We start from the raw sequence: 13,229 nt of genomic DNA, 5'->3' as shown, positions 1-13,229 counted from the left end.
AAGAGTAACCCATCTCCCTCTGACTAATGGGCAATTTAGCATGGCCAATTCACCTGACCTGCACAACTTTGGACTGTGGGAGGAAACCAGACCACCTGGAGGAAACCCACACAGACACAGGGAGAATGTGCAAACTTCACAAAGTTGCTCGAGGCTGGAATCAAACCTGGGTCCCTGGTGCTGTGAGGCTGCAGTGCTAACCACTGAGCCACCGTGCCGGTCCCAAACAACACAGAACATTACAACAACACTGAATTGGAGGGTGGTGCTAATTATGAAAATTTTAGGTATGGAGGAAATAACAGAAATAGGAGGAAGTTGAAAACAAGGATCAGAGTTTTCAAATTGAGGTGATATCTAACTGGGTGGCCAGTCAATGTCAGCAAGCATTAGAATAATAGGTGAAAGAGATTTGGTACATGAGAAATAATTAAATTTTTGATGAGCACATCTTTATGAAGGATAGAAGTTAGTTAACCTCTAATTGACATGAGACCTATATATTCCTAAAAGGAAGTACCAGGTCCAGTTGGCAGCTAACATTTATAACCATGCCCTTTCCAAAGACAATGTAATCAGAGATTAACTACATCTGTGGCATTTTGGTAAGTATTATTACAACTAAATTTAAGAATATTGCTGCACGAGGGTATGTAAGCTGACTGCCAAAGTCTAACCCAAAAAGATATTCTGTCAAAAGAGTTAGCACAGTAAAGAATATGAACTGTGAAAAATGAAAGTTTGGACACTGCCCTCTGATGGAGAATATACCAAGAGATGTTCTTTTGCTACTTGAAGATCAAAAGTGGAACTATGATTTTACTTACTGGTTACACAGGGTCATGTAACCTTTGGAAAGCTGGATTTGATATACTTGTGAGATAAGCTGGCACCAGGTGTCTCTGCATTTTAAACCTGCATAGCAGCAACGTTTAGATTAATTGAGTTGCAACCTGTCACAGAATTGTGGGAATGCAGTTGAACACTGACCTCTGCAAGTAAACATAAACTCTCTTTGGGTGCTTAAAATAACTGCACAGTGTCCCATCATCAAATTACCCTTTATTTACTAATACACAGTACCCTGGCTGTGACCAGCCAGCTTGGAGTCAGTCCTTTTTGTCTTTAGAGTTAGTAATTTTAGTAAATTTACTACACCCATATGATCTAAATAAGTGAGAAATGATATGTGTACTAAATAAAAGTATAGAGGATATTAAACTGATCTTCTGCAGCTGGGTTGTGAGATTCCATTTGCCAATTTTGACAGTTCTTACACATTTATTCGTGCAGATTCATGGAAGCGCTGTTTTGATAGTAAATTTCTTAAAGGAGGTAGTGGCCCTATTTAATGTGTATTTTAGAACTATAAATCTATATATTAGTACAAGATGGCAGTCCTAAATAAAAGTTAAAAATAGGTAACACAGTGTTATAGAAATAGGTAGTCATAGGGTCATTATGAGGGGCATGGATAGGATCAATAGACAAAGGCTTTTCCTTGGGATCAGGGAGAACTAGAGGGCATAGGTTTAGGGTGAGAGTGGAAAGATATAAAAGAGACCTAAGGGGCAACTTTTTCCGCTGAGGGTGGTGCGTGTATGGAATGAGCTGCCAGAAGATGTGGTGGAGGCTGGTACAATTGCAACATTTAAGAGGCATTTGGATGGGTAGATGAATAGGAAGGGATTGGAGGTATATGGGCCGGGTGCTGGCAGGTGGGACTAGATTGGGTTGGGATATCTGGTCGGCCTGGTAGTGTATAAGGAAATTTCAGAGATAATGAGCAACTGACTGTAGGGCCATGCTAGTAGTGGAAACTGTTTGATGTCCTGCAACCTATTAAGGTCCCAAGAGATGGTTGCTAAGGGCTAATTAACATTGTAATCTTTCCATAGTTTTGAGTGAGTTATGGAGACATGATGGTAAGATGGGCATTGTTCTGAGTAGGCTACAGTATTAACACTTATTCAGGGGTAGCGTTTGATCTAAACGCTGCTTGCAGTGTGGGGCTTATAAGAATTGGAAGTTGTAAAGAAACTGTAATGAGTTGGAAGGCGTGTTTAATTTAGTTAATCTTGTAAGAGTAAAATGTACTATTAAAAACATGGTTTCTGAATGAGTGTATGGAAATGCAGTATAGTAAACATAGAGTGCTTGTGAGTGACTTAGTAAAGAGTTATGAATGAATGAATGCAACCATGGTATACAGATATCCCCCGCTATCCAAAAGTAGAGTGTTCCTTTCATAAGCCAAAATGGCGTAAAGCAAAGAAGCATTAATTTGTATGGGAAACATTTCACCTTCTTTCATAAAAGCGAAAATCTTCTTTGGATTTCTTTTGGTTAGCAAAAACAGGTACTGATGTAGGTCTTTCGTAAAAGCAAAGTGGCGTAAAGCAAACTTCTGAAAAGCAGGGGATACTTGCAGTAAACATAGAGCGCTTCTGAGTGAGTTAGTAAAGAAAATCATAGTATAATTTCTCACAAGGGGAAACATCTATCTGTCAAGTCCTCCAAGAAACCAGTATATTTCAATAAGGTAGTCTCTCATTGTTCTATATTCTAATAAAAACAGACCTAATCTACCCAATCTTTCCTAATAAGACAGTCTCTCCATACCTGCTATCAGTCTAGAGAACCTTCTCTGGACTGCCTCCAAAATCAGTGTATCTTTTCTTAGGTAAGGGGCTCAAAACTGTCTGTAGTATTCCAGCTGTGTCTAACTAATGCCTTGTATAGTTTTAGCAATACTTCCTTACCTTTATACTCCATTCCCTTTGAAATAAAGGCCAATATTTAATTTGTTTTCCTAGTACCCGCTGAGCTTGGATGCTACTTTTGTGATTCACAGAAGGCAGTGCATATATGGAATGAGCTGCAAATGAAGTGGTGGTGGCGAGTACAATTACAATATTCAAAAGACATGTGAATGTACATGGATAGAAAAGATTTAGAGGGATACAGGCCAAATCTTCAGAACAGATCACTACACCCGAAATGTTAATTTCTAATTTCTCCCGACAGATGCTGTCAGACCTGCTGAGTTTTTCCAGCAATTTCTGATTTGGTTATGCAAATTCTGCGTGTCTAAATTGGATTATTAACTACTGGTAGAAATGGGTGGCCTGGTGGCTCAGTGGTTGGTGCTGCTGCCTCACAGCACCAGGGACCCAGGTTCAATTCCCACCTCAGGTGATTGTTTGTGTTGAGTTTTGCACATTCTCTGTGTGGGTGTTCTGGTTTCCTCCAAAGATGTGCAGGTCAGGTGAATAGACCATGCTAAATTGCCCCATCGTGTTAGGTGCATTAGTCAATGTAGGGGAGTGGGTCTGGCTGAGTTACTCTTTGGAGGGTCGGTGTGGACTTGTTAGGCCAAATGGCCTGTTTCCACACTGTAGGGATTCTAATCAAATGAAGTCTCACAACCCAGCTGCAGAAGATCAGTTTAATATCTTCTATACTTTTATTTAGTACACATATCATTTCTCACTTATTTAGATCACATGGGTCTAGTATTTTTACTAACATTACTAACTTTAAAGGCAAAAGGACTAACACCTCTTAATTATGCAAGCTCAGACTGGATAGACGTTCTAATCCCGTCAGCAGTAATAGCCAGCATTTAGCAAACGTTTAAACCATCTCTTGCTTCCCCCTATGTGACACCAGAGTGCTAAAATTTCAATATATGTAAAAACTGTGTCTGAAAGAGGCTACTGTAATACTGTACTTTGAATTCCATCGCCACTTTGAGCTGTGGTACTGTGGACGCTCAATAAAGAGGCAATTTTCACCACTCACCGATCTCGGTTGTTATTGAACACCCTTATGAGAGAGTCTACAACCAGCTGATTTAAGACTCAAATGAAGAGGAAATTATTCTGTCAGGGTTTAATGAATCTGTGGAATTCTTTACTGCAGAGGGCTATTGAGGCTGGTGTTTAAGTAAATTAAAGGCTGAGATAGATTTTTAATCAGTAAGGGAATAAAAGGTTCGGGAGAAGAGGCAGGAAAGTAGATTAGATTAGATTAGATTAGATTAGATTAGATTACTTACAGTGTGGAAACAGGCCCTTCGGCCCAACAAGTCCACACCGCCCCGCCGAAGCGTAACCCACCCATACCCCTACATCTACATCTACCCCTTACCTAACACTACAGGCAATTTAGCATGGCCAATTCACCTGACCTGCACATCTTTGGACTGTGGGAGGAAACCGGAGCACCCGGAGAAAACCCACGCAGACACGGGGAGAACGTACAAACTCCACACAGTCAGTCGCCTGAGGCGGGAATTGAACCCAGGCGCTGTGAGGCAGTAGAGTTGTGGATTATCGGATCAGCCATGATCTCACTGACTGTTAAAGCGAAATGGCTTACTTCTGCTCCTATGACCTTATTAACGTTATGGACAAAAAGAAAAGCCCCATCCACCACCTTACAATTCGCTCCCTCCACACTGATGCAGTGGCAGCAAAACTGTACCATCAACACACCAGGGCTGCTTTAATATCCATGTCCTCTACTCCATCACCTATAACATCACTCCAAGTCATACACCATTCTGATTCAGAGCTATATTGATTTTCCTTCACTCTTGCTGGGTCAAAGTCCTGGAATTCCCTTCCTAAGAATGCTACGGGTGCACCTATAGCCCCCTGGCTAGCAACAGTTCAAGAAAAGACAGTTCATCCCCATCTTTTCAAGTGCAATTAAGGATGGGTAATAAATGCCATCTTAAACAGAAATGTTTACATTCCATGAATGAATGCACAAGTTAATTACAAATTTCTTACCAGACAGAATGATCCTGGCCACAGTTGAGCAAATGTCAAACACGTCCATCGGCAACTTTGAAACAAAGATCACAAAATAAGGACCAATGTAGTTGAATTATGTTTAAAGACAAAAAATATGGTCCTGTATTTTCCCATTGTCTCCCATTATAACCGTGGTTGTTGCCAGGTGAAACACCCTGGAAAATGATTCAGTACTATTACCATATTTAATACAGTTTCCACTGTTCTATCCCTTGAATGCTACTCTCAACACTGTCTGTTACCCTTTATAGCAGGAAATCAGGAGAACTCTAGGACTTTTACTGTTGGTGTGTCAGTTGTTAATATTGCATTGGGTTAACCTCCTAGTGGCCTAGAGGGTACATAAATTGTCCATCTGGTACTAACCCAGACAAACTTGAAAACATTGATGCTACAATCATCATTGATGCTTGGTTAATCAATCTTAATAACTTAGGTGCTGTAATTGTTCTTAAAACCTCATAAACAGGAAGGGGTAAGAAAAAACACAGCAGAGATAGCTCTCTCAATTGGTTTGCATTGGAATGTGAAGATATATGTTTGCTCAGTGAAAGCAGAATCAGGCTAATTGTGGTACCGCATTTTAAATAAGCCACCAGACTTGTGGGTTTCATACTTAATGTATATTGGGATAAGCAGGAAAATGGAGTTAAGCTATGATTTTATCTGGTGAGAAGGCTTGAGGGGCTGCATGATGTATTCCTATATGTATTTTCCATCTTCTTCATATTCACCAACAAAGTTTATGTTTGAAGTGGAGTGGACTGGATGGTTACCCCAATATGGTCAGCGTCTTCTCAAGGGGAGAGAAGAGATTTAAAGGAAATAAAAAAACAAAAAGTACATAGCGAATGGTATACTAACCCAGTAAAGCACTCACAGGGAGGGAAATTACCTTGGTTCTCAATTCCATTTGCTCAAGGACAACTCAATAGTTGTCAGTCAGATCATTGACCTTTTGTCTTCCTACCTTCCCATTCAGCTCGAGTCAAGTGAGCCGATATTTTCTAGAGTTTAGCTGAATAAGAGAAAATAAAAACCACAGCAAAGTTGATGTAGATGCTGAGAGGCTGTTTCCCTCACTGGGGAGTATATTTATTCACTCCCTGCAAAATAATCAAAAAGTGAAGGATGGCCTTTAACAGAATACTGTAGAAACACAGCAGGTTTGGTAGCATCTTTGGAGAGAGAAAGAGTTGAAGTTTCGAGCCTGGTGTGACTGTTTAGCAGCAGAAGAGTCATGCTAGACTGAAAAAAATAACTGTTTCTCTGTTACTGATGCTGCCAGACCTCCTGAATTTCTCTTGCAGTCTCAGTGTATGTTTCAGATTTCCAGCATCCTGTAATTTGCTTTCATAAGGATGGTCTTTACTTGGTTTGCTGTTTGTGAAAGTTCTTCAATGTGATTGGCAACTTCATCTGCTTGATGACATCACTGCTAGTGCATGCCCTTTTGTGGGCACCAGAATTGACTTAAATTTGGGAAAGGTGAAATCCATACTGCGCAGTACATAGCTCGTTGTGAGTCATGATTTGGAGATGCCGGTGTTGGACTGGGGTGGACAAAGTTAAAAATCACACAACACCAGGTCATAGTCCAACAGGTTTATTTGGAAGCACTAGCTTTCAAAGCACTGCTTCTTCATTAGATGGTTGTGAAGCAGGACCATAAGACACAGAATTTAGAGCAAAAGATTACAGTGATACAATGATACATTAAACAAACCTAGTTACGTCTTTCATCTTTTAGAATGGGTTTGCCAATTTGGTTCTTTAATATGTAAATCCCAGAACTTCTTTTAAGTCACATTCTCAAGGTAACAAGGTCTTATAACAAAAGGTGACATCTCAGCTCAGACAATGCCTTAAAGGTGTGAGTTTAGAGTCTGTCTGTATCCCAATCTTGAATCAGATTGGTTACATTTCCAAAGTGGAATTTACAAATTATTACAAAAGATGCAGGTTCTGCATTTTTGAGCAAAATAGAATGTATCTGCAAATCCAAATTCACCCCATAAACTTATGCGTGTGCGCGTGCAGAGAGAGCGACAGTGAGTGTGTGCATGTGAGTCTGTGTGTCTGAGCATGAGTGCACGTGAGAGAGTGCATATTTGCATGTATGCAAGCTTGGTAAAGTGCGTGTTTGAGTGCGATGGGGTATAAGCCTGTGAGAGGGTGCGTGCATGGGTGTGAGTGTGGGGTATGTATGTGCATGCGTATGAGAGAGGGTCTGCATGAGTGTATGAGTATGTAAGAGTGTGTGTGTATGGATGTAGGTTTGTTCGCTGAGCTGGTAGCTTCGGTTTCAAATGTTTTGTCACCGTACTAGGTAACGTCATCAGTGAGCCTCCGTTCTTTTTCTCAGTGGGTGGTAAATGGGATCCAAGTCAATGTGTTTGTTGATGGAGTTCCGGTTGGAATACCATGCTTCTAGGAATTCTCGTGTGTGTCTCTGGCTTGTCCTATGATGGATGTGTTGGCTTGGATTAAATCCCATTTACCACCCACTGAGAAAAAGAACAGGAAATGACATCACCATAGGAAATTATATCACCACAGGAAATGACATCACCAACCCAAGGAAACCTAAACATATAAATAGAAAGCGGGCCACACCACCAGTGCTTCATTCGGAGGCTCAGTGAAGATGTTACCTAGTATGGTGACGAAATGTCTAAAAACAAACTGTCCAGTTCAGCGAGCAAACTTACATCCAAAACCCCAACCTGAGCTAAAAATCTTTCAAAACTGACTTGTGTGTGTGTGTGCGTGTGTGTGTGTGGTGATGGGGGTCACCTGTACTGAGACATGAACCCAAGGCCCCAGTTGAGGCCATCCTCATAGTTACTAAACTTGGCTATCAGCATCTGCTCAGCCAATTTGCATTGTTGTCTGTCCCGACTGAAACACCCCTACCTGGTGATTGTTGTGTGGTGTCCATTCGTCCATTGTCATAGCATCTGCTCGGTCTCGCCAACGTACCATGCCTTGTGGCATCCTTGCCTGCAGCATATGAGATAGACAATGTTGGCCGGGTCACATGAGTACCTGCCATGTACTTGGTGGCCGGTGTCCCCACATGTAATGATGGTATCCGTGTTGACACTCTGATACGTCTTGCAGTGGTAGCCATGACAGGGTTGTACAGTGTTGTGGTGGATGTCCTAAAAGCTGGGTAGTTTACTGTGAACAATGATCTCTTTAAGGGATGGTAGTTGTTAAAAGGAAGAAGTGGAGGCATAGGGAAGGTCTTGGCTAGGTGCTCATCCTCATCGGTAATGAGTTGCAGGCTGTGAAGATCATGGCGTAGTTTTTCGGCTCCCGGGAAGGACAATGAAGGGTATTCTATCAGTTGCCACCACGCAAAGTGGCCAAGCAGAGGCTGATAGCCAAGTTTGGTACTCATGAGGATGGCCTCAACCAGGACTTTGGGTTCATGTCATACCATAGGTGACCCCACTGCACTGTACACTATCTCTCTCACACACACTCACACACATGCACACACAAGCACACATACACACACCCTCTTACAAACTAACACACTCACGCAGACTCTCTCATAGGCATGCACATACATTCCCCACACTCACACACCCCTCACAGGCTTATATCCCATCACACTCATGCACACACTTTATCAAGCTTGCACACATGCAAACATGCACTCTCTCACATGCACTCACATGAACATACTCACATGCACACACTCACTGTTTCTCTCTCCCCATCATGTGCACACATGTATAAGTTTAAAGGGTGAATTTGTATTTGCAGAATTATATTTGCAGATACATTCTATTTTGCTCAAAAAATGCAGAACCTACATGTTTTTGTAATATTTTATAAATTTCTCTTTGGAAATAGAACCAGTCTGACTCAAGATTGGGATACAGACAGACTCTAAACTCACACCTCTTCGGCATTGTCTGAGCTGAGATGTCACATTTTGTTATAAAACTGGGTTCTTGAGAATGTGACTTAAACGAAGTTCTTGGATTTACATGTGAAAGAACAAAACCAGCAAACCCATTTTAAAAGATGAAAGATGTAACTGTTCAGGTTTGTTCAATGTATCATTGTATCACTGTAATATTTTGCTATAAATTCTGTGTCTTATGGTCCTGCTTCACATCCATCTGACGAAGAAGCAGTGCTTCGAAAGCTAGTGCTTCCAAATAAACCTGTTGGACTATAACCTGGTATTGTGTGATTTTTCTCTTTGTGAGTAGCTTTCTTTAAGGTCACACATGGCAAACACTATCACTTCTCCACTTACTGCAGGATCTAGCTTTTGATTTTATGCAGTGGATACGCTAAATGATTAATCCTTTGAATACTTGGCATGTCCTTGTTTGTGTGCTGAAAAAGATCTCTCAGTGAAATTCAAAGAAACCACAGGCACAATTATAGCATATAGGGAAAGCCTACAATGACAGTGGAATGAACTCTATTAAACATTGTACCATAATGGAAATGAGAAACAGGAACAGAAAATGCAGTAATATTTTTAGGTACTAGCTTTATTGTAGCAGATGCAGCAGATTACAATATACAAAACCTACCTGTCTTTCATATCAGCTTGTGCTGCAGTCATGGCTGTGAGACCATAAACAACAGCTAAACATATTCCAATGTACAAGGCCATTAGCAAAGTGCCGTCACAGTTGTCCTATCAAAAGACAGAATAAACAATGAATTATATTGTTGGGAATCTTTCTAAAGGTGTTGTGCCAAATCTTGCTGGAAAAAAAATGCCCTATTTATGGTGCAGATTACTACTAATGCACAAATCAGCTAGCAAATTCAGGGTTCAAAGATGCACTGTAAATTTCAAATCTGATGATTAATTTATTTTGCTCTACTCTGTGCTTCGTACAAACAGCATCTCAATTTTAGACTTTTAATCCACTCTTTCTTTTCTTTCTATTTCTCTTTGAAAGAAGTTAAACTGTAATTCATCCCGCTAAAGTTTAGGCAATATAGTTACTAAGTTTGCAGATGACACTAAAATTAGTGGTGTAGTGGATAGCGAAGAAGGTTACCTCAGAGTACAATGGGATCTTGATCAGATGGGCCAATGGGCCAAGGGTTGGCAGATGGTGTTTAATTTAGATAAATGTGAGGCACTGCATTTTGGAAAGGCAAATCAGAGCAGCACTTGTACACTTAATGGTGAGGTCTTGAGGAATGTTGCTGAACATAGAGACCTTGGAGTGCAGGTTCATAGTTTCTTGAAAGTGGAGTCAAGGATAGATAGGATAGTGAAGAAGGCATTTGATATGCTTTCCTTTAATGGTTTGATCATTGAATTTCGGAGTTGGGAGGTCAAGTTGCAACTGTATAGGACATTGGTTAGGCCACTTTTGGAATATTGTGTGCAATTCTGGTCTCCCTATTATCAGAAGGATGTTGTGAAACTTGAAAGGTTCAGAAAAGATTTACAAGGATGTTGCCAGAGTTGGAGTTGTAGGGAGAGGCTGAATTGAGCGAGGCTATTTTCCCTGGAATGTTGGAGGCTGAGGGGTGACCTTATAGAGGTTTATAAAATCATGAGTGCCATGCATAAGGTAAATTGACAAAGTCTTTTCCCTGGGGTGTGGTAGTCCAGAACAAGAAGGCATTAGTTTAAAGTGAGAGGTGAAATGTTTTAAAAGGGACCTAAAGAGCAACATTTTCACGATAGGGTGGTGCGTGTGTGGAATGAGCTGCCAGAGGAAGTGGTGAAGACTGGTACAATTACAACATTTAAAAGACATTTGGATGGATATAAAAATATGAAAGGTTTGGAGGGATATGGGCCAAATGCTGGCAAATGGGACTAGATTGGTTTCGGTTATCTGGTGGACACAGATGAGTTGGACCGAAGGGTCTGTTTCCATGTTGTACCTCTCTGTGGCTGTATGGCTTGGTTAAGGAGAGAATCCATTCGTCCTGCAATATTAACTTGCACTTCCAGCAAGTAACAGTGCAAATATTTTTCAAGTAAAGGGTATAACAAACATCTTAACTAGTGGGGAACACTGCCCTAGAGACAGTTTTACATTGTTGTGTAAATAATGTGTATATTTGATTTGACTGATGTCTGGGGCTTTATGTCACTACTTCTTACACTGTGTACATGCTGAAAAGGGGTTATGTGCTAGATAAAGCAAATGATTCATTTGTTGAAGATTCTATTGACTATTCCACATTGATTTCCATGAATGATCATGCAGTGTGACAAAACCATTAGTACACTTTCACCTTTCTAATCAACTTCCACTTCTACAATAGTTAAACAAGACCAAAAACGCTGGAATCAGTCAGCAGCTGAATGGGAGAAAAAGACAGCCTGTTTCAGGTGTGTTCCTGCTGTGCATTTGAAACATATTTGAGACTTCAAAGTCTGCAGCATTGTGATTATCTCAGTGCATTTAGAGAAGAGGACCTTTAAAGGATTTACAGTGATATATTACCTTTTAAGTTATATCTTATTCTTCTCAATTTGAAAGCAGGGATATTTATATTTGCATCCATACATCTGCACTAACATCTTATAAATGTTTCTGCTTAATTGAAGAAAATACAAAAAGCTCTCAAATCTCTGTGCATTAAATGTAAGAGATGGTGGATACTATGTGTCCATGGGATGTATACATACTGAGTTCATGCTGTCCATATTATTGGATATTAAGATGTGAATTTACTTGGCACATTTTAACTTACTCGCTAGCAATCCTCAATAACAGAACACCAAGCAATATCTTTAAGAGATGCTGGCACCACATTCCCACCGCTTGTTTGAGATGACTCTGGTACATAATACAATATATGCGAGGACCATTGTTCATTTTATAAGAAAATGCAAAGTCAACTCACAGCACCAAAAGATCGATAGTGCAATGGCACAACACCAGGACATCATTATCAGCCCTGCAGAAGTCGGTACACCATAAATTATTCTAGATCTAAATGTCAGATTGTCAGCTGTGCTTCGATCAAGCTGGTTTTGGTTACTCCATGTTGTATAACTCTCTAACAATGGCTTCAGCAACTTTTTGTGCAAAAAAACAACTTGGTGACCATACAACATTTACAATTTACAAAGAATATTTAAAGAGTTTTGGATAGCAAACATTAGGTCTGGATGAGAAACAGAAAGTGTTGGAGAAACTCAGCAGGTCTGGCAGCATTGGAAGAGAGAAAAAGAGAGTTAACGTTTCGGGTCCAGTGACCCTTCACCAGAACTGATTTGTCAATCACCTGAATGTTACCAACAGCAACTCTGTATGCAGATTTGTTAGCAGAATTTGGAATATATTTGTTATTATCACCTTCTGAAAGCAGAAAAATCCACTTCTTTCTGGTTATAGTTTTTAACTAAATGATATAGAAGTAGGTTTATCTCTTTGGTGACAATACATAGAGCTCTTTGGACCGATGTCACATATTTAAACACAAGTAACCACTTGCAATTTTCTTTCCATGTTTCTTAAGGGACAGACAATCATGGGAGATGCAAATTTTCCAATATGTGCTCACAGGTGTCAGTGCTTCTCCATGTAGCAGCATACATGTCCCTTTTAAAACTTACCCCTCACACATTAAACCAATGCCTTCTAGTGCTGTTATTCAAATGGCTCCTTTAAAGAACCAACATGTGCAACAACTGATGGGTGTTATGCTACATTCACTGCAGAAATTAAATGAAACTAGCTACTTACCACTGTTTGAAGTACTCAGATGAGTTATTTTGTGGCTCTCTGTAGTTTAAAAAACCGGATTTGTTTCGACTGTCTGAAATGTTCTAAATATAGAATGTTGAATGGTGACAAAAAGAAGAAGTCTCCTTTTTACTTCCTCTTTCAATACGTAGAAAGATTTCAAATGGATGTAATAGTGCAGCCAATAAGCTGGAGTTCTTTTGTGGGACAGAAAGTGAATTTGCAGAACTTTCCTTCACAAATAATGTTCAATTAGCTAGAATTCATGGCAAAGCAAGTAATACATGATGGGCAGAATTTCAAGGTGATGTATACTGGACTGAGGGAGGGCACCAAGGTGAAAGTGTATTAAAAAATAGCACATCTGAATGCACATTGGTTCCTCAGCTCCATCCCACCCTGGGCAATTTTCCCAGAGACAGAGTTGGAGGCAGCGTGGCTATCTCTCTGAACGCTGTGCATAGATAATTGACCTGCTTCAGGGCCTGTGAAGGCCTGTTGTCAAAAAAATGATGAATTCCTTTGTAGCCACTTTTTCTGTATTGACCAAGGTAACATTTATGACAATTCCAAGGGTTGCAAGACAGCATAAGTCAACTCTGCCCAGCAATAAGAAAGGGGTTTTTTGCAAGGTTTTTGATAAGTCACTCAGGACCAATCAGGTGTCACTGAAGGAGAGTTTACAGATTTTGAGCAGTGA

General features: G+C 40.3%; 1 protein-coding gene across 2 annotated transcripts in view; it reads right to left on the bottom strand.

Annotated features, from left to right (window-relative positions):
• rnaset2l (ribonuclease T2, like) overlaps positions 1–12,607 on the bottom strand; it is a 59,462-nt gene extending 46,855 nt beyond the window's left edge. For both annotated transcript variants that reach the window (XM_072549204.1, XM_072549205.1), the window contains exons 1-3: positions 12,530–12,607; positions 9,389–9,495; positions 4,800–4,854 (exon numbers count right to left, since the gene is read on the bottom strand). In XM_072549204.1, coding sequence (XP_072405305.1) covers positions 4,800–4,854; positions 9,389–9,471 — 138 coding nt within the window. In that variant the 5' untranslated portion in view covers positions 9,472–9,495; positions 12,530–12,607. The remainder of the gene's footprint in view (positions 1–4,799; positions 4,855–9,388; positions 9,496–12,529) is intronic.
• Positions 12,608–13,229: the final 622 nt, after the last annotated feature.

Source organism: Chiloscyllium punctatum, chromosome 29 (assembly GCF_047496795.1).
Source record: "Chiloscyllium punctatum isolate Juve2018m chromosome 29, sChiPun1.3, whole genome shotgun sequence".
Lineage (NCBI taxonomy): Eukaryota > Metazoa > Chordata > Chondrichthyes > Orectolobiformes > Hemiscylliidae > Chiloscyllium > Chiloscyllium punctatum.
This window is presented reverse-complemented; position numbering and strand designations above follow the sequence as displayed.